The sequence below is a fragment of the Pangasianodon hypophthalmus genome, chromosome 28 (genome assembly GCF_027358585.1).
Source record: "Pangasianodon hypophthalmus isolate fPanHyp1 chromosome 28, fPanHyp1.pri, whole genome shotgun sequence".
NCBI lineage: Eukaryota > Metazoa > Chordata > Actinopteri > Siluriformes > Pangasiidae > Pangasianodon > Pangasianodon hypophthalmus.
Window position 1 is genome coordinate 4,142,238 of NC_069737.1, and position 20,214 is coordinate 4,162,451.

The 20,214-nt window shown below is 39.3% G+C and overlaps 1 protein-coding gene across 13 annotated transcripts in view; it reads left to right on the forward strand.

The window, feature by feature from the left end:
• The window catches only part of nrxn2b (neurexin 2b), a 591,140-nt gene that overhangs the window by 73,515 nt on the left and 497,411 nt on the right, over positions 1–20,214 (forward strand). For 12 of the 13 annotated variants that reach the window (XM_026945170.3, XM_053230796.1, XM_053230792.1 and 9 more), the window contains exon 2: positions 12,664–13,949. In XM_026945170.3, coding sequence (XP_026800971.2) covers positions 13,238–13,949 — 712 coding nt within the window. In that variant the 5' untranslated portion in view covers positions 12,664–13,237. The remainder of the gene's footprint in view (positions 1–12,663; positions 13,950–20,214) is intronic. The other variant, XM_053230788.1, reaches the window with a different exon arrangement.

Here is a 20,214-nt window from a genome sequence, read left to right on the forward strand (position 1 = left end):
TGAACTCATGATCTTCCAATCAGTAGTCCAACGTCTTAACCACTTCTTTGTTTGTAAACTCTCCTTGCACTGACTAGGTTTGCTTCTTTACACAATAGAAGTGCAGATCACGGGTCAGTAAATAACTTTTCATCATATTCTGTATCCTATAATGAATCTTGATGAGCACATCAGTCATCACACTGATGTAGGAGACTTGATTCATCAGAGACAAAAGACATGCTGTGCATTCTGGGAAATTGACTATTCCGAACACAAAGAAAGCATCATTTGATCCTCGACAAGCACTTCTAACAACAATCTACGAGTGTAAATTGTTTTGGCTTCGGAAGATTGCACAGCGCACTGTTAGAGGTGATAGCCTGTTTCAGCCCATATCCCACGCATTCAGAACGATGATATTTCTCTCCTCAGCAACTCCTATGACGCTTGTTACCCCCGACTTCTTTAGAACCGGATGAGTCATGCTGAGGGATAGTCTGAACCAGATGGGTAGGGAAGAAAAGCGAGGTAGTGCAAGATAGATAGACAGATAGATAGAGAAAGAAAACAATGAAGGATTTTGCCATCAGAAGATGCATAGTAAGGCTATGACAAAAACAAGTAGATTTCCAGGTCACATAATGCCAGCGTACAAATTGTCTTATTTCCTTAGCAAAATTTAAGAATCTGATTCCAGCTCAGTTTGTACAGAAGCCCTGAACTGTAATTTCCACTATAGCAATGTCTGGCTTGCTTACTATCTGGAAGCAGTGTGCAGAATAAGAAGCATAAGGAAATGCTCAATAAATTTTAGGCTGGAACACGATCAACGACCTAAGCTAAGGAACTGCCAACTCTCGGCTATTATTGGTTTGTGTGTGTGTGTCAGGGAGTGCGAGCTGGACTAGCGAATAAAGTGAAGTCTGGTTCATAAAACAACTTGAGATGTATAGACACGACAGCAAACCCAGACATCAAACGTGAGATGCCGTGTTTGAGCGTTTTCAGCGCAACTGACAAAATTATTTTAGCATCACGATACTCATGATCTCTTTGTCCAAGTTCCAAGTCAAAATATGTCGTATGTATTTTGAAATAATGCAATAAATCGAAAAAAAAGTAGTATCTTGAAATAACAAGTGAAAAAATGAGAAATTAAGTTGAAATAACAGAATTTTGAAATAAGCCAAAATAAAGACATCCTGAATTGAGTTAGAGTTAAGTCTAAATAATATTAAGTTAAAATAGTGTTCCTTGTGAAATAATTGTTCCTTGTTGGCTATTATACAGTGTGTGTGTGTGTGTATATACATACATACATAGAATGTGAAGGCATCACATATTCACAGATCACAAAACACATTATTGGCTTAATAATAGCACTTGTACTACTCAAATAACCGAATATCATTTAAAAGTATTTAAATCATACCCAAGGCTGAGGCCAAATAAGCCTTTTATCAAGATGGCCACCACTGGTTTTGGTTCCGTTATGTCTTTTTGTCCATTTTTATAGCTAACAGTGCATCATGCAGTGAACAAAACTACATAATCAAGTCTGTATAAGATACTGAACATGACAGAGGTGGAAAGTCCAATTTTTATCCACTTCATACGTTCATACTTAAACGTTTACTTCCCACATTTCAAAAGAAAAGAGATCTAGTGATCTATTACTGTAATCTAGCTGCTCCTACAGTACATACACTAGCTAGCTATTAGCATTAAACATGTTTGTATAGTTTTTTTTATTGAGTGGCATGCTAGCTATCTAGAGTTTAGCAAAAAAAAAATAATAATAAATAAGATCTGTGGTTAGTTAGCCTTAGCTAATGTTTTCCCATGTTTCTTGGTGAAAAGGACATTAATTTACCATATCTTAAATCAGTGTGTGATTTGAGACAGACATCTTTATTTTGTGAAAGTTTCTAGTGCTTTTTCATACTTTTGGTAAATGTAAGTATATGTACTTTTCTACCTTAACCAATAGCTGTACTATAACATTTACCAGAGCATTTTGTTTACATGAATAATTGCACTTTTACTGTAGTTTACATTAAGAAGAAGGTTTGAGGAGAGCGTGTGATTGACATGCAGTTTTCGCAATGCTAACCTGGTCGTTTGTTAGCCTCGTAGCTCCAGTGCAAAATTAAAGAACACCACCTCAAACAAGTCTTGGCTGATTGACTACATACAGTGTACACTTAGGGGAACGTTGTGTGCACTTATTTTTGTGCCAAGTAAGGAGCTAATTATTTTCTGATTTCAATATTCCTGAAACACAGCCTAGCTTAACACTCTTCTGCTAAAAATGTTGATCTGTGAAGCATAAAATTAACAAATAAGTCAGTCTTATTGAAATGCCATCTCACTGAATTGCGTATTTCATGGACTGCAGCTATTTTCTATTTCTCACTTCTCGTTTGAAACCTGTAATATTCTAAAAGTTTGTAAAAGCCGAAATCTGATGATGCTTTTCTGAGACAGATATGACATTTCATTCTGTGATGAGTGCTGCGGGAGGACGGTGACAGTGAAGCAGTATGACAGTGGCATAACAGCTTGAATTTCAATCCTCAGAATAGTTGTGGAGAAAAAAAAATAAAATAAGCGCTGGGATATAAGAAGCTCTGTGACCTGGAAAACTGATGGACTAAAAATAAAATAAATAAATAAATAAGTACAGAAGGGGGAAAAAAAAAAGTGTGTTGTACAATTCCTAGGCTGACATTCTGCTTGAATTATTTTGATGTTGAAGAGGTTTTACTTTTGTCAGGAAAGAGATTCCGCCCGTGCTCTGTTAGCCATTGTAAATAATTGATTTTTATATCGTTACACAATTATTATTTGTAAAATGAGCCTTTTCAGTTTTGGTTCCGAGTCTGTTAATGAAGCAGTGTTTTCCTGTTGTTGAATTTATTTAATTAACAAAAGTTAATAAGCAGTAAAAACAGTGAAATCAGGCAGGGAGTGTGTGTTCCCTCTTCAATAAGTTCAGTTATTTATCCGCCTGTTTTGCTTGTACGCTCCGAGAGAGACAGAGAGCAGGTGAGGCACGAAAGCGAAGATGAGAAAAGCACTGAAACGCGTGTCGGGAGCAGGAAGTGCACTGTTTCCAGAATCCAAACCTGGCTGTCCCCTTCACCGTCCGTTAGCTCCGTCCTTATTTCCCTCTTTTCTGGGGGGAATGTGTGTCTGTCTTTTTTTTTTTTTTTTTTTTTTTTAAAAAAAAAACTGAAAGCAGAACGTGTGCGTACAGAATCATGCTCAGAATCAGAATCCAGCTGTGTGTTTGGATTATAAGACAAAAAGACAACTCGATATAAATACACTCAAAAGATGAGCTCCATTTGAGGGCAGTAATATTACATTTATTAATTAATGAACCATACAAATAGTAAATGCAAAACACGTCAACAATCCAAAAAACACGACAGCAAATCAGAAATACAGCAACACAACTCAAAGCAAATTCATAATTACGACAGTTAAACTAGATATCATCTTTAATGCAAAACATAAAGGGGAGGTCCATATTGAACATTGCTGATTTGGAAAGAAAAAAAAAAAAAGGACTGCACTTTTTGAATTGATCTACGATGGCATTTTAGCATAAATAGCATTTTAAATAAATAAATAAATAAATAAATTCAGATACAAGTTTTTGAAAATAAAGTTGTAATATTTAAAGTATAAAAAAAATCATATGATAGTAGAAAAAAAGTCGCAATATTTCAAGAATAAAGTTGCAATATTACGAGAAAAAAAGTAATATTTCAAGACATAAGTTGTAATATGACTTTCTCGAAATACTTGAAATACAACTCATATCCTCATATCATGACTTTTTCTTGAAATATTAACTTTATTCTCATGTGACTTTTTTGCTAAATATTTTGGCATTAATCTCACAATATTACGAGTTTTTTCTCGAAATATTATGACTTTATTCTTGAAAACTTGTAATTGTCATTTTTAACCAATGGCTCAAAAACTCTACTGTAGCTTTCTAGTTAGCCTAGCAAAAATGTTTTAATGCGAAGCTACTTATTTCCATTAGAAGTGTTTTCAAACAACATATTGCTTGCTTGTTTGAACACAGTAAGGTTTCGTCACTTGTTAGCTACATTAACTTTCGAGGCTCCACTGGCAAATTAAATTAGCAAATTAATTATCATCAAACATGTCTTGGCTTTTTTTTTTTTTTTTGCTTTTCCCTGTCTTGTATTACAGCAGGAGTCCATCCATCTTCTAGTTGCTATTTGCACTGTGTGTGTCTCTTGGCAGCTTGGATGCTGTGCGTGCGCACGCGAGTGAGTCAGCGAGTGTATGTTTTGAACCGATCTCTTCTCTTCTCCATCCCATCCCTTTCTTTGCTTAGAATGGGGGAAAGAAACAAAAAAAAAAAAGGGATGTGTGGAAAGATGTTGCTTAAAAGACGAATGAGGGGAGAGAAAGGAAGGAGCAGTGAGTGTGTGTGAGAGAGGAGAACAACAGGATGTGTGTAGTTGCCGAGAATTAATCAGAAGGCAACAAAGCGCACAACCAGTTTCTGCCGAGAGAATCAATCCATTTAAAAGAGCTCATCAGGCTCCCTCTGTCTCTCTCTCTCTCTTTCACTCACACACACACACACACAGTGTTTTAAAGGAGAGGGCAATTCACTGTGTCTGGAGCTGCTCCTGGTTAATTATCTCACAGCAGCAGCAGCAGCCTCCATTGGACAGACGAGACTATTTTTTGGCCTCAGCGCCACTGAGATTTATAGCTTTCTTTCTGCATTTTATTTCTTTTAATTTTGCAATTAATACATTTTTTTATTTATTATTTTTAAATAAAAATACCTTCAGCATTTATCCTTTGGAGGAAACATTCTGCTGCTTGAGGCTACCAGACGATTGTATTTCTATTTCTTTTTATTGTTTTCTTCCCTTGCTGTGTATTCTGAAAGAGTATTGAGGTCAAAGGTCGTTTTTAAGCAGCACTAGACCATTTGGAAGGAAACTGGAGTGTAGAGACTGTTGCGGCACTCAGCCGTTACAGAGGCGAGAGGTCAGGGTACTGAGGTGTTTAGTTAATGCTGCCGTGATGGACAGCTCACCCATCTACAGCCAGGCGACTTCAGAGCCATGAGAGGGCTCTAACAAATGCCAAACCAACTGCCAGGCAGAGGTTTTGTAGTGTTTCGTCAGCCACTAGTTATCACCGACTGATGGACAGGGAATTCGATTGGCGCTGACGAGGACTGGGATTAGTTGTTCAGCCAAGTGATTCATTGTAAGGGAAAAGAAACAGGAGCAGTGATATGGCAGAGTGAATTTGAATTATGATTCACACTGGCGTGTAAATGGTAGGTAGACTAGTTTATCTGGCAATATCCTTGCACACGTGTGTGGCAGTCTGTGAAAACCTGTCAGATGACACTGTGGCTTAATTCTAGCAAGACAAAAATCAGGTTTCACCTAAAAATCAGTTTTTTTTTTTTTGTTTTTTTTTTTTTCCCTACATTTACTTTGACACGTCAACTTTAACAAAGCATGAATGTATTTCACCAAAATGGCACTGGAATGTTTGTATTTACTTTCCAACCTTGTCTAGGATTTCATTCCTGCAAAGATTAGATTGAGGAAGGAGCCAGTTCAACAAATGCAGTTTAAAAAAAAAAAAAAAAAAGGCAGTATAACCATAAAAAGAGCTAAAACCTTGTTAGCTAAGTGTGATTTCCTCAAACCGTGAATGTCATGCTTTGATGAAGTTATTGGATAGCTGTGTGCCTTCATCAGTTCAGTTTTAATCATATCAGCCTTCAGAATAGCCAGGATGCCACTACACGGCAGTCGGAATGGAGTTTTTAAACACAATTTTCTTCTTTTGGGGTAAAAACATTTTAAAATGCTAGAACTTTTACTTATGGTTGAGAGATATGCAGTACACAAGCATTTAATTTCAGGAAAGATCGTCTTTTTAGAATTACGTATAGTAGAAAATGTCCAAATCTTACCATGCCTATGCTAATGTCTTTTATTATGTATATTTTTTCTTGGGAAAGTGAACGTAGCGTACCTTTTAAAACTCATTTGAAGCAAGGGTCCTCAATTCCACTTCCTGCGACACACTGAACTACACAGTTCAAAATTTCCTGATCATTTGCTGATCAATTAAAAATGACGTGTGAACAGTAGAGAAAACTGTAATCTCTGATCCAAGGTACAGTCGATGTCTTTAAGCTCCACCCCAGTGATTAGTAGTGGTACAGTTTAGTACATTATTCTGGGAATGCTATTTGGTAGACGGCGTACTATCTTGCCATGATATTTAATGCATTAGTCTGGAATGTAAGGGAAGAAGGGTGGAGTGTTGCAGGTTTTAATAGGTAAACGTGTTTAATCCGCACTCCTTACATTGAATGTTATGTCTGTTTTTATTCACAACGGAGAGAACATAAGCATTTTTGTTTTTCACAGCTGTAGTCCGGATCTTATTTCTGTTTTGTGTCTGTCTGTGAGCGAGTGTATCGATGTTATCAGTGTCGCAGATTTGTCAAAACGTCTGGGGGGGGGCGAAAGGGTTTGCTTACCTCTAAAAATAGACATCACTTTATTTTCACTATCCTTATTTAATTTCAGCTTAAAGACACAGGAGCCTTTAGTTGGTCACCTGAAGTAGAGAGAAGCATATTTCTCAAAAAGACAGAAGTAGATAAATAAAGCAACGTTTATCTCACCATTTTGTGAAAAGACCCTTGAGACATAAAGAGAAGGATAGAGTTTGGTCAAATGTTCTCTGTCGAGGCAGAGAGTGCAATATCCCACCAAACAGAAGAAAGAAACTCAATAATACTTAATTTTCTCTTTTGACTTCAATTGACAGACGGGACGGTGGTGTGGCAGGTTGCGCTACCTCCTCCCAGCCCAGATTGCCATCTCCAGGGTCCCTGCTTATGTAACTGCACTCATCAAACATCATTCTCCGTTTCTGCTCTCCTTTATATTACGCCGGCGACCCCTCCCGAACCCCACTGAGTGAATTAGAGAATTAGAGCGTCACTGTTTCCGGAGCACACATTATAGATTAATACATGTGAAATGTCATGGTCAGCAAAACTTTGCGAATCAGTGACCCGTTGGGAAAAACAGTCTGCTCTCCAACTCCAACAGAATTATGCAAAGATTTATATTCATTCTGCCTAATGTGAATATGGTTCGGCAGGTTAATTATCGCAATTTTCATCTTCAGCAGCTGATTCCGTCACATACGGAACGAAATAACTCAATATTATGAGTGTAAGTGATCTGTAAGTATTAAACGTAGATACAGTGCTTAAGCAACCCTTCCTTTATTATAATGTGTGCTTAACAGCTTGTGGAAAGCTATCAAAATCATTCACAGCCACACATTTGGATGCACACTTTATGGATATGAAGATAACACAGGAATTGTAATAGCTTTGATGCCATAGTATAAGTAAAGGTAATTTGTGAAATGATGTGGGGGAAAAAAAAAAGCCCTCATCCTCAAGTTAAAACCTCTCATTATCACATTTTCCAGTTATGGCTTGTAGAGCAGAAGTACCTAAGCAATTCTTAGAGGTTCTAGTGCTTTAGGATGCTTTTCCATATGCAGTCTGTTTGAATCAAACCTTGGTATGTTTTCGCCCACGGTGTGGTTCACTTAGGCAGGTGTGAACACAGTATTCACACTTCAGTCTGAGAGTGTCTGAGCAAGGTGGTCTCGGTGCACTTCCAAGTGAACTCTAAACTGTAGTGCAGTGCAATTGCAGTGAGAAAGCGATCTGACTCTGACAATCTTTGTAGGTATAAGCTGCTAAACTGAGCCATGGCACTGTGCTGCAACACTGCAGAAATTAGTTATGGATGTTTAGTCTAATGGAAGAAAAAAAAAAAAAAAAACATTTTCCCCAATTTGGTCACTCGCAACTTCCCACCCCCCAGTCAGCTCTCACCTATCGTACTACAGCTACCAGCCGAGGAGGGTGAAGGCTTAACAAGTGCTTCCTCCAAGACACATGAAGCCAGCCAACAGTATCTTTTCAAAATGGTCTTCATGAAGTGTCACAGGGTGGCATAACACTCAGAGGAAAGCGCTATCTGCCCTCTTCTAGATACATAGGCTCACAGATCCCCATGATTGGTGTCACTGTGATTGACAGGGGAGAGAGAGTTTGCTATCCTTTCCACTCTGAGCATGGACAGGTCTGCTTCCTTGGCTCCCAGCCAAAGCATAGTTGGGATTCGGATTTGCAATATTAGGATGATGGAGCGAATCGTCGTTTTAAATCTTTTACAGTTATTTCCTCAATTTTAGATGGAATATTGCAAAGTTTTACCATGCAATTGTCTCACACCTGAGTTTCCTGTGTTGCCTGTTTTTTTTTTTTTTTTTAAAAACTTCCTGGTTTTGACCCTCATCTGTTTTCCTGATTTCCTGATGATCCTTGTTTAATGCTGTCTGCCTGTGTTATGACCCATGCTATGGAATTTGACCATGATATTCATATTTGCCCTTATAAAGAAAACGCTTTAAACATTAAGTTTACACCTTGTGACTGGCGGTATAACCCTTAACCCCTTAGCCACCCGGCTTTATATGGTCTCAATTGTACATCTCTTTAGATAAATCCAGTGCTCCTCAACCCATAACCTCATCACATGACCTTCAGTCAAGCTCCTATCCTTGTTCACAATCTAATTACTAATGCTACTCACCTGTTTGCAAACACACTACTCCCTTTAATAAACCCCGACTCTGTGTTACTTTGTGAAGTCTCTCTCCAGCGTTGTGTCTACTTCATGGTTCTTGATTAAGTCCTGTCTAGTTTATTCTTGTTTTGTTGACTGTCTGACCCTCAGCCTGCCTCATGTTTCTCAGCATTGCCTAGCCCTTTGGTTTGTTTGCTACACTGGTTTTAATAAAACCAGAAACCTGCACCTGCGTCCACCTGCCCACTTCAGGACACACAGGAAGTATTAATTTATATACGGCAACAGTATGCGATTCAGGACACAGCTTGTGACAACAACCATGCGTACAGTGGAAATTTAGAAGGAAGTTAACAGTCTGTCTGTATTTGCATTGGTGCCTCTGATTTTAGGCTCGTATGCAAGTGAAAGTGATGCTCATCAAGGCTATCGAGTCTGCAAGTGATGCGCTCCAAACACTTCCCAAATTAAGCAATAAAATTGAAACAGATTTAGAAATCCACTTGTATTATGCTCCTGTTGGTGTCGAAATGAAAACTCTCTCTTGATTTCACTGTACAGTTTTCCAGCAATGATGAATAAATACTGCCTAAGTGGATTATTGGATTATAGAAAGACTGAAATAGGGAAAGAATTCTTACTAGTAGCAGTAGACAAGGCGAAAGGACACGCCCGATCTTTCCAAATGGAAATATTTCTTAGACAAATTCCATTAATATATTAGATTTTTAAAAAAGGATGTAGATTGCTGCAAATCTTTATATACAAATGAGCAAGTCATGGAGTAGACTCAAGGCCTAATGTACTTCTGTTTACACCTGGTGTTAAGCATAATTTTATTGTATTGTTCAATGTACAAAATATAATGTACATATTTATTTGGGGGAGGATAGCATAAAAAGTGGGAGGTCAGCATAAAACAAGATGAAGAAATAGGAAGTGCAGATTATACAATATATTCCCTATGATGTAGGGTACAAATTAGCACCATGCATGTTGCTCTAAACTGTTACAGGCAATTTTGGCAGTTGTGAATTTTTCTAGAGCTCTTAAGCTACCAGTGTGTGTGTGTTTTTTTTTTTTAATTCATTCTCATAGATGATTATTTATTCATGACAAAATGTGTAATAATACAAGAGCATTTGGTGAAAGAACTATTTAGGGAAACTATATCTTTTAATAGTGCTTGTATTTTAAAACTGCAAATTGGGTATCCCTTGTTATAGCACATGCACTAAGTCAGGAACACATTCACTAATTTCTCTCATGTCTAACAAAAAAAATTAACACATTAAATAGGCCCTTGTGAGATTTTTGTGCTTTATTTTTCAAATGTTAGACCTCTAGGAGCATATGATTTAGTTTCACACATTTATACGAAGGTTATTCTGTACATAGGATCCTTTTCTTTAAAACCAATTAGTAAACATAGGATCTTAGCTGTATTTATGTTCTCCACCCTGTTTACTTTTTCTGATACAGGAATCATTTTTTGAATAAGAACTTCATATTAACACATTACCTTGCAGTTCCACTTTAATCTCAAGCTTTGGCGGCTCTGAGGTTGACGACGTGCAAAGAGCTTTTGGTAGCTGGTCCGAGGCATAGTTTGCACCAATGAGTAAATGAGATGAGCTCCAGACTTCAATAAAGCATTAATTTCAGATGCACTTTGAGTGTGCGTTCTGGCCTCCTCATGTTGCATTTAGTGCAGAGGTATGTACATCTGGCCCTCAGTATAACGGTGAATGAATAGGTACTAGCTGGAGTAGATTACTGCGGTCAATAAAAGAAGCAATGACCGAGTAAGAGAACTGGATTAACAAGTGAATGAGTGCTTCAGTAAATGAATTAACTGTGTAGTGCTAAGGAAATGAGTGAGTTAATAGGCCAGAGAACAAAGTAGTCATCAGGTGAGCATTGGGGGGGAGATGGATGAGTCAATAATTAATCCAAATAACGGAAGCAGGGTTCAGTGGGGAACTCTGTATAGGAAATTAAATCTCTCTTTTGAAATAATGAAATGTAGAAAAGCATAAGCACAGACTATTAGGTCAAGTGCAGCAATCAGTGTTTCCTTTGGTTACACCTCACCCTTGCTCAAAATGAGTAGTGAGACACAGACTCTATTGAATAATCAGGTTTCTGTCCATACTAAAGCTAGGACTCTTGGATATTTCAATAAAATCAAAGTGATGCACTCCATCGTGACACCACATTGTGGATATGACACTGAAGATTGAATAGTTACTGCATCTTAATACAGATTCTGTCGGCATATGCTATTTGTGGTATTCAGAGACGTTCACAGTCGAGTCTCGGGTCTTTAGCTGCCCTATTTACACTCAAACTGAGGCTATTTTATTGCAGATAAGGAAAAGAACACACTGCAGTGTTATTTGTAGGGAGTTGCTCAGGGTACAGTCTATCCGTATTAAACTATGTGCATGATACATAACAAAATAACACACATTAAAAAACACAAAAATAAACAGGAATCTCTGGACCTCCATCTGAATCCGACCTCACCTGAGAGAGCAGGGTTGAATTTAACCATAAACAGAACATATTCTAACTAATGGAAATACATATTCTAGATATTTCCCTTTACATTTAGCAGTCTTTGTTAGACTAAACAATATGCAGTTATTTTATAGTGTTTAAGATGGACAATGGTTTATTGGTCATGTATTTTTATTGTGGTTCAAAGATAATGATCGTAATTGCTGATCATTTCAATCGTGACACCTCTGCATGCTTTGTAAAGCATCTTAGAGTGAGATTCAAAGAGAAATACTTCCAATCTGTCCATGTCAGAGCCCAAATGAGTGAAACAACCCACACAGCAGCTGTATTAGCATTAGCTTCCTAATGAATGTACCCTATCCATTCTGTGAGGATAAACAAACCCCCTGTGTGTAGCACCTTTTGGATATATTTTTAGGAATTGGACAATTAGATTTTTTCCTGGAGGCCACGGTGGCTTAGTGGTTAGCACTGTTGCCTTGCACCTCTGAGATTGGGCGTTTGAATCCCGTCTCTTCGGGGTTTTTCTCCCCCAGTCCATTGTAGGCTGACTGGCATTTTCAAATTGCCCGTAGTGTGCGTGTGCGCCCTGCGATGGGATGGCACCCCGTCCAAGTCTGCTGGGATAGGCTCCAGGCTCCCCCTCAACCCTGCGTTACAATAAGCGGTACAGAGAATGGATGGATGGAGATTTGTTTCTAATCTTCTATAATCAGCGATACCTGTTTTCATAACGTCCTCAAAATACAAGTTGTGTAGCTTGAGCTGTTTATGTGAATAACACTGCATTAGTCAAGTTCAAATTCGAGTCAAGTCACAAGTGAGTTAGGTTTCAATCCACGTCAAGTTGGGAAACGGTCAAGTTCAAATTTGTGCCACGTCACAAGTCAAGTTGCAAGTCAATTAAAAGGTCAAATCCCTGTCAAGTAATGAGTCAGTCAAGTTCAAATCTGAGTCAATTTGTGGGTTAATCAAGTTCAGGTCTGAATTGAGTCAGGAGTTAGTCAAGTTCAAATATAAATTTTGAGTCAGTGAATGTGTGACTGTAGTATGACTCCAGTCTGAGTCACTACCTTGAGTTAATTTGTTGTGACATGGTTTATTAACAGGTTAAGTCACTTGGCAGCAGCTGGTGTGATTTTCACAGTTCTTCTGATATTTCTACCTGAGTGGCTGCTATTCCTGTGTGAAAATTAGCATTCTGGGTATGTCTGTGACTTTTGTTGGGTACCACTCTTCTAAAATACATAAAAGGGCATAGGTAGTCTGGTGGAATGCCTGTGCCCAAATCCATGGCTAGTGACCGTTTGGAATTTTATGGAGGGTATGCTTCATACTGACTAATGCTGCTTGGTACATTATATACTGTACTTGGATGTTTTTTGACTGTTGCACTTGTGCCTGATATTCATGTTCATTTGTTCTTCTCTTGCAGGAGCCTTGAGGTCAGGATGATGTAAGAACCAGGATCTTCGGTGGCTTAATTCCTCTGGGAGGAAAAGACGGATTAGGGAGAAGTAGAGCAAGGTGACAGAGGACCATGCACACACTCTCTTGTCCACTGGATGCGAGATAGCTGCAATGCCCTTTGCTATTTAAAAGAATATACTAATTTATCTCCTACTCGAGCCCTTCATTTCTTATTGAGGAGTACAGCGTGCCTCAGCTGTATTCACAAACTGAAAGTTTGAGATCCATTAAAGGACTACTTCCGTTTTCTGACCTCTCTTGCTGTCTAAAGGGTGCCCACTGATGGAGAGAAGAAGGAGAGATTTTGGAGAAAATCAAGACAGAACCAGAGAGTGAGAAAGAAACTGAGAAGAATCTGCTGAACAGGCAGCACTGGGAATACGGCCCTTGGAGATTTTGAGCGTGCTACTCTACAGTCTGTTACATAATCTCCCATTGGAGAAGGAACACACTGTTTTGCCAGCTATCCTACCCAATATTAACCTCTGTTTATACAATTGACCATTTTATCAGGATTTAATCTATTCATTTGTGGTAGGATGACGAGGGAGACCAGGTCTTCATGGTGGCCCCTATGGCTCTTGGCCTTAATGGGGTACTTTCCTTCTGCAGAGGCCCTGGAGTTTGGGGGAGCACCAGGTCAATGGGCTCGCTATGCCCGCTGGGAGGCAGGCTCGATCGGAGAGCTAAGCTTCAGTCTGAAGACCAATGTGAGCAAGGCTCTCGTACTGTACCTGGATGATGGAGGCAACTGCGACTTTCTAGAGCTCCTGATCGCAGAGGGACATCTGAAGCTGCGTTTTGCCATCCACTGCGCTGAGCCAGCCACGATTCACATGGAGACTCGCGTCAGTGACGACCGCTGGCACATGGTCCTCCTCACACGCAACTATCGCGAGACCATGCTTATGGTGGATGGCGAGACCAAGGTGGCGGAGGTCCGCTCTAAGCGCAGGGAGATGGCCGTGGTCAGCGACCTATTTGTGGGAGGAATTCCACCGGATGTTCGCCTGTCTGCCCTCACCTCCAGCACGGTGAAGTACGAGCCTCCGTTCCTGGGCCTTATTTCCAACTTGAAGGTGGGCGAGATGCCTCCTACTCTGCTCAACAGCCAAGGAATTCAGAGCGACCTGGAGTACTTGTGTACCAAGCAGAACCCATGTCTCAATGGAGGATTCTGTGTTGTCCAGTTTGGAGAGGTGCATTGTGATTGCTCTCACACGCGCTTTAGGGGGAAATACTGCAAGGAAGGTAAGAGGAAGTAGCTATTGTTTATTTGTTGAAATAATAAAGCATGTGTGATCGTTTTTGCAGTGTGCGAGAGGAAGACTGGTGTAAGGCAGTACACCAAATCTGATCTTGTGGTGTTAAGAAATTATATATTAAAGCACGGCACTATGGTTCTGTCAAGCTTCACAGTTCCAGGGTCGCCAGTTTGACCCTGAGCTCATTTTACTGTCTTTGTAGAGTTTTGCGTGTTCTTCCCATGTCTGTGTGGGTTTTGTCCAAGGTCTGCAGTTTTCTGCCACCTAATAAAAAACATACTGGTTGGTGGACTAGCTACACTAAATTGCCCTGAGGTGTGAATTAGTGTGTGTATGGTGCAATGCAACCTCTGGTGTCCCATCCGGGGTGTCCCAGTGTTCACCGGATAGCCTCTAGATCCATTGCAACCCTGATCAGGATCAAGCAGTTAATGAAGATGAATAATGAATGTTTGGTTCAGATTGCTTGAGTGCATTTGTAGTCCTTTACTCTGTTTTTACTTAGCAATTTAAACAAAGGTTATGAAGGATGCTCTGGTCTGGTAATGTTCTACTTACTTGCATGAAGACGCCTACACTCTTAGGAAAAATGCCTAAGGCTTTTTTTCAGATGGTTATGAGTTTATACTTGGATCCCTCTCTGAAAGGGAACTCTACATAGAATCTTCTACATAGAATAAGGGTTCTTCCGGAGAAAGAAACCCAAGAAAACCTATAGAGTGCTAGATTTATGACTGTAGTACTGTCAGGAACATATTATGCACGTTTCCTGTGTTGTCATGTTGCTGTATAGTGTTTTTTTTTTTTTTTTTTTTTGCTGATCAGGGTTCCTAATATTCTATTATTTACCATACCCCTGAATATTTGGAATAAAATTGTCATTAATCTGTTGAGCTGTAACCAGATCTTAGTGTAGCTTACAATTGAGCAAATGAAATTTTTAACAAATAAATTAATAAAAGGTTTTGCGTTTAATACTGGTTAGGGACACAGTTTGTTGACTTTTCTCCACGCATGTTCAGCTTTTTGTCTCGTCTGGTCTTCCTGTACACTTATTAACCACAGGTGCCATTCCAAGATGGATGAAACCAGGCTGAACTTTTTACTTTGCCTTTCCCTAAAACAAATTTCCTCCAATTCCCAGCCAATCGCTCTTTTCCTTCCATCCAAGAAATTCAATTCGATTTCCTGCTGAGGATCTCTGACCTCGGTGCTTTGCTTGTTTTCTTGCTTTCACCATCACTTTTTTTTTTTTTTGTTTGAGAGAGAGATTTCGGTCTTTTCACTCACACATTTCCTTTTGTACTGTAAGTCACATTCGTGACATCTGCCTGCTCCTGTCTTGTTATGCCTAACTTTATTTGCTTTTATTTGTCTCTTTTGCCCTACACTGGTACTACTTTGTTTCTCATCTTCTGTAGTAATACTCTACCTCCAAATCCCTCATTTTTTTTGCTCTCTTGTTCTTTAACTTCTTTGCCATTTATCTTCCCACTCTGCTATTGTCTGTCTTAAGGTGGATGCTCCATTTTTTTTGCTGTTCACCGCACTTTATTTTTTCCGTTATCTCCCATATTTCTCTTCCTCTCTCTCTCTCTCTCCCCATCTCTTTGTTTGTCTATACATCTTTCTTTGCATTTTAAAGGGTTGTTTCGTTTTTTTTTTTTTTTTTTTTCCCTCCATTACAAGAAATCTGTAAGATTTATTTTCACGTTGTACAAAACCAGACAGCAAGTTACAGCACTGCTACTTGTCATTGTAGCTGCTGGTGGCTGACAGAGGTGTTGGGACCATTTCTCCCTCCTCTCACATGTGTTTATTCACTCTTTTCTCCTTTAATGTGTCTCATTTTCACCTCTGTCGCTGCATTGTTCTCCATCTCACCGCGTGTACCCCCCACCCTCCTTGCATGGTGGTATGAAGTGCATCCTGGTGGAGTGCTGATACCGTTTAGCTGTTGGCATAAGCAGGATACAGAATACCAATGCGCGCCCACTCTGACTGCAGGAAATATTTGTTATTTTGGAAAATAAAAGAAAGAGTAAGGGAGGGAGAAGGTGAGAGAGGGACAGAATGCTAATTGGTTTGTGTTTTTTTTTTTTTTTTTTTATGTTGATGGGTCATATAAAGGCACTAAATTAGGGGTTAGCATTTCAGTCTGTAATAAATAAATAATCCCTTGTCCGAACTCCAGTGCATCTGCTTTTTTTTTTGTTTTCTGTACAAAAGGATTTAAGTTAGTACATAAGTATATATACTCACCGACCACTTTAATAGGAACACCTGAACGTGCCTGCAAATATACAATCAGCCAATCATTTATGCGACAGTCAGTGCATAAAATCATGCAGATAAAGGTCAAGGGCTGATTCAATTTTTACATTAAACATCAGAATGGGAAAAACATGTGATTTCAGTGACATTAGTCATTGTACGGTGGTAAGCCTAACTCATATAACTACTCTTTACAACTGTGGTGAGCAGAAAAGCATCTCAAAATGCCAACAAAGGGAATCTGAGGCTAGAGTGGGTACAGGCTCACTTGCAAAAAAGAGCCGTCAATGTTTTACAACCTCAGGCAAGTTTACGACTGGGGATAATCCTGCAGAGCAAAGTGAAAGGAGTGCCTGTACGGTGTGTGAGATAAGTAGCTGAATGACAGCAACATTTGAAGTTATTTGGGAAATATTAAGAAGTTCCGAGAGTGCCTATATAAAAGTACAATAATCAAACAACGTGAAACAGAACTGCAAACTAAAAACAAGCTAAAACACCTAGATGTGCCGGAATACTAATGTAAACAGTGCCATGTAGTAGTACGAGGTCGCCAGCAGAGCAGCGCCACCACAAGAGGGAAATTTTTAAAATGGTCATCATTTTAAATAATTTTTTTTTTTTTTTTATCAGGAAAGTCAACACTAGGAAAAAAAAGAGACTCCTATACAGAAAAAAATGTCCTGTTGTCTCTGGCATCAGAAGTCTAAAGATGCCTAAGCAAAATGGTCTGCGTGGGTAGACACAGTGACACAAATTCGAAATGTTCTTGGAAAAGAGACTGAGTGGGAGATGAAAGAGAGAGGATATGAATGAGGAATGAAGTAATCACTTCATCATAAACCTTCATCACAACCCTTCCTTTCCTTTTTGTTTTTTGTTTTTTTTTTTTTGCCCTCATCCATTTTCTTGTAATTGCACACTAGTCCGCACACTCGCTCCCTCTCATTATGTTGCCTATGAACCAATCACTCCCTCCTTCCCATCATGCTGGGGTGTAATTAAAATGGATATGCCTAATCACCTGCATGGGCCATTGTTTTAATAATTGATCATGACCCCAGTCTGTGTGCGCACGTGTGCTTGCGCTGAACCTTCATCGCTATAATAAAGTGTACCACATCCGAAATCTGCTCTAATTAAAGGTTAAGTGAGCTTTGTAGAATGACAGCGGTGATATTAATATTTTAGCCTATGCCCCCATTTCTTTGTGGATAAATAAATTTGGATACATAAGCATGCTTTAGTGCGAAGAAAGAATTACATAGCTGAGTGCTTCGACATTTAGCTAGGTTATTAGCGAACGTATTATCAGCAGCACGTAGAGGTTCTGGGGATGTTGATAACAAAATTCAGAGTTGAATTTAGCTTGGAGTTTTATACAGTAGTAGCTTTTTAGTGTTTTTTTGAAGGGGACATAAAGGAATAGTTTAGATTATGCTTGTGCCAAAAATGCTGTTCTAGCAACGCTTAGCATTGCCGGTTGCCTTTGTTTATTAGAAATGTTAGCACTTCTCACTTTAAGAGTAGCACACAGAGATGAATGTATGTTCAATATCATTTTCCACACTTAACCACGTGATTACCGGCGGGGGGGGGAGCCCAAGGAGCACACGCGCACACACTCTCACACACACTCTCACACTGCATTTTCTCAGGGCTAACCAGTGCTATGATCTTTTCTTATGCAGAGACTGGGTAATAAAGGAGTTGAGGCACTGCTAAAATGAATCGTTTTCTAATCCATATCTCCACTCAAGCAAAATGTCACAGCACAGCTAGTTTACTCTCCAGACAAATCCAGTTTCTATAATTACAGATATGAAATCCGATGTGAAGCAAATGAAAAATTGCAAGAGTCGCAGGGCTGCCTAAGCCTGAAACGCACTGGCGTATAATCTAGCTAGGCTTTCCGTGCGTTCACTTATTGCTGAGTTTATAGGTTTATGAAACTGTTGTAAATTGGATTCATAAGTGTTTTTTGTGAGAGTAAAATGTAGAATTACCTGAGAAACATGAGTAACAGTAAGAAGGTGCTTAAATAACCTATTATTGAATGTATGGAACAAAAAGGCTATTCACTTAAATGGTGGCATTTTGACGGTGATAGGAGGTGTTTTTTTTTTTTTTTTTTTTTTTTAAAAACCCCAGCGCTATTGATTTTAGCATGTTAAGATTTGGCCGTGTCTCCAGTGTCACCATGTGGCAAGTTATTGCATCACTCAGCATATTAAATCAAGCAGTAATCTTTTAACCTGATTGATGAAGGAATTGGTCCCCGTCTCAGTCTTAATTCTCTCTGCAGCTGCTACGTTGATTGTCTTTCTCCTCTCATTCAGCCTCATCATCACTTTTATAGCAGAGCATGGTCTGCCCCTTTCCCATAGGACGGATGGACACACACACACACACACACACACAAAACACACAACATACTGACCTTTCTAAACTCGCATCCACCCAGCAAGACTGTTCTCACTTCATCTCTCACACACTTGATCACACACAACAGTGACCTTTTACAGTGACTCATACTCTCTCTCTCACACACACCACACACACACACACATGCAATGCCCAAGCATGTTAGTACTTCACAGCTCTATAAATGTCACATTCTGGCATCGTCATACAATTACGTACATCCATCAGCTTCATCCCAATATAGACTGCATTTGACACAGTAGTGTATGCACACACACGCGTGCTCACGCTGCTCCAAATTCTCCACTTTGTCCCCAAATATCTCCTGTGTGGCACTGAGTCTCTGACACCATGGCAACAGGATTAGATGGGTGGTCAGGGAGTGGAGGACGTAAAGGAGAGTAATGCATCATGGCGATAATTACACACACACACACACACATAATTGCACTTTAGCCCCACTGGCAAGGGGATGGAGCCTCTCAGCATACATGAGATTAATGATCAGGCTCTTGTCTCTTTACACACACACAGACACACACGCACGCACAGGTAGCTGAAAGCTACACCGCCCCTTTCTGTTGTGTCATGACAGCTCCAGTGGACATATTGACCTTGCATTACATTTAATAATTCATCTCAGAGCCACTGGTCCAGCAGTGATCGGATCCTACTTGATGGAGAGCTGCCCATAAAAAGCAATATTTACTGAAGAGCAGTGTTCATAGGCCTACATGACACCTGCGTAAGCTCTTAAAAACAACGGACATAAACCTACAGCACCGATACAAATGCTTATTCCAATAGTCATCAGCTGACATAAAGACTGCTTCTGTCTATTTGCAATGTCAAGACATAGTGACATAGATATGACATAGATTGTATTATAGCACTTGCACAACTGACTTTATAGCTCGTTGAACATCTAGTACAGTATATCACATGGTTACTGATCTGGGAGTCTGACATACCAGAAGTACGCTGAGCTACAAAGTCAGTTGTCATTATGTTATTACGTGAAAGTGCCATAAAGCAGCCTATGTCATATCTACGTCTCTTGACTCAGCTCAGAAAGCTTCATCCTTCTGTCATAAAAAAATCACATAGCTTGAAGTCAACTTGACATCAAAACACATAAAAGCAGTCTAAGACCAAGTCTTTAAGCCAGCTGAAATAAGATTTTAAAAACGTTTATGTAGGTTTATGTCCATTGTCATGAAGGGCTTATGTAGGTGTCATGTAGCCCTATTAATGACACGTATCCAGGAGATTCATTTTTTATTCATAGCTGCCTGATGGACAAGTAGGCAAGTGGTCGCTGGTGTGTTTTTCTTTTCTCGTTCAAAAACTAGAGAAAGGAAAAAAAAAACTTTACTTTCTATTGACTTTCGCAAAACAAAAGTTTCGTTTTTCTACATATATATTTATTAAATGCGCTCCACAGTAGTGCAACACGCCTCAATGCTGTAACTATAGCTTGTGCTACTTGTTCTGATTCCAGCTATCTTCTGAACTACACACCTTTGCTTTTACTAGTTGTGTTAATTAGCATG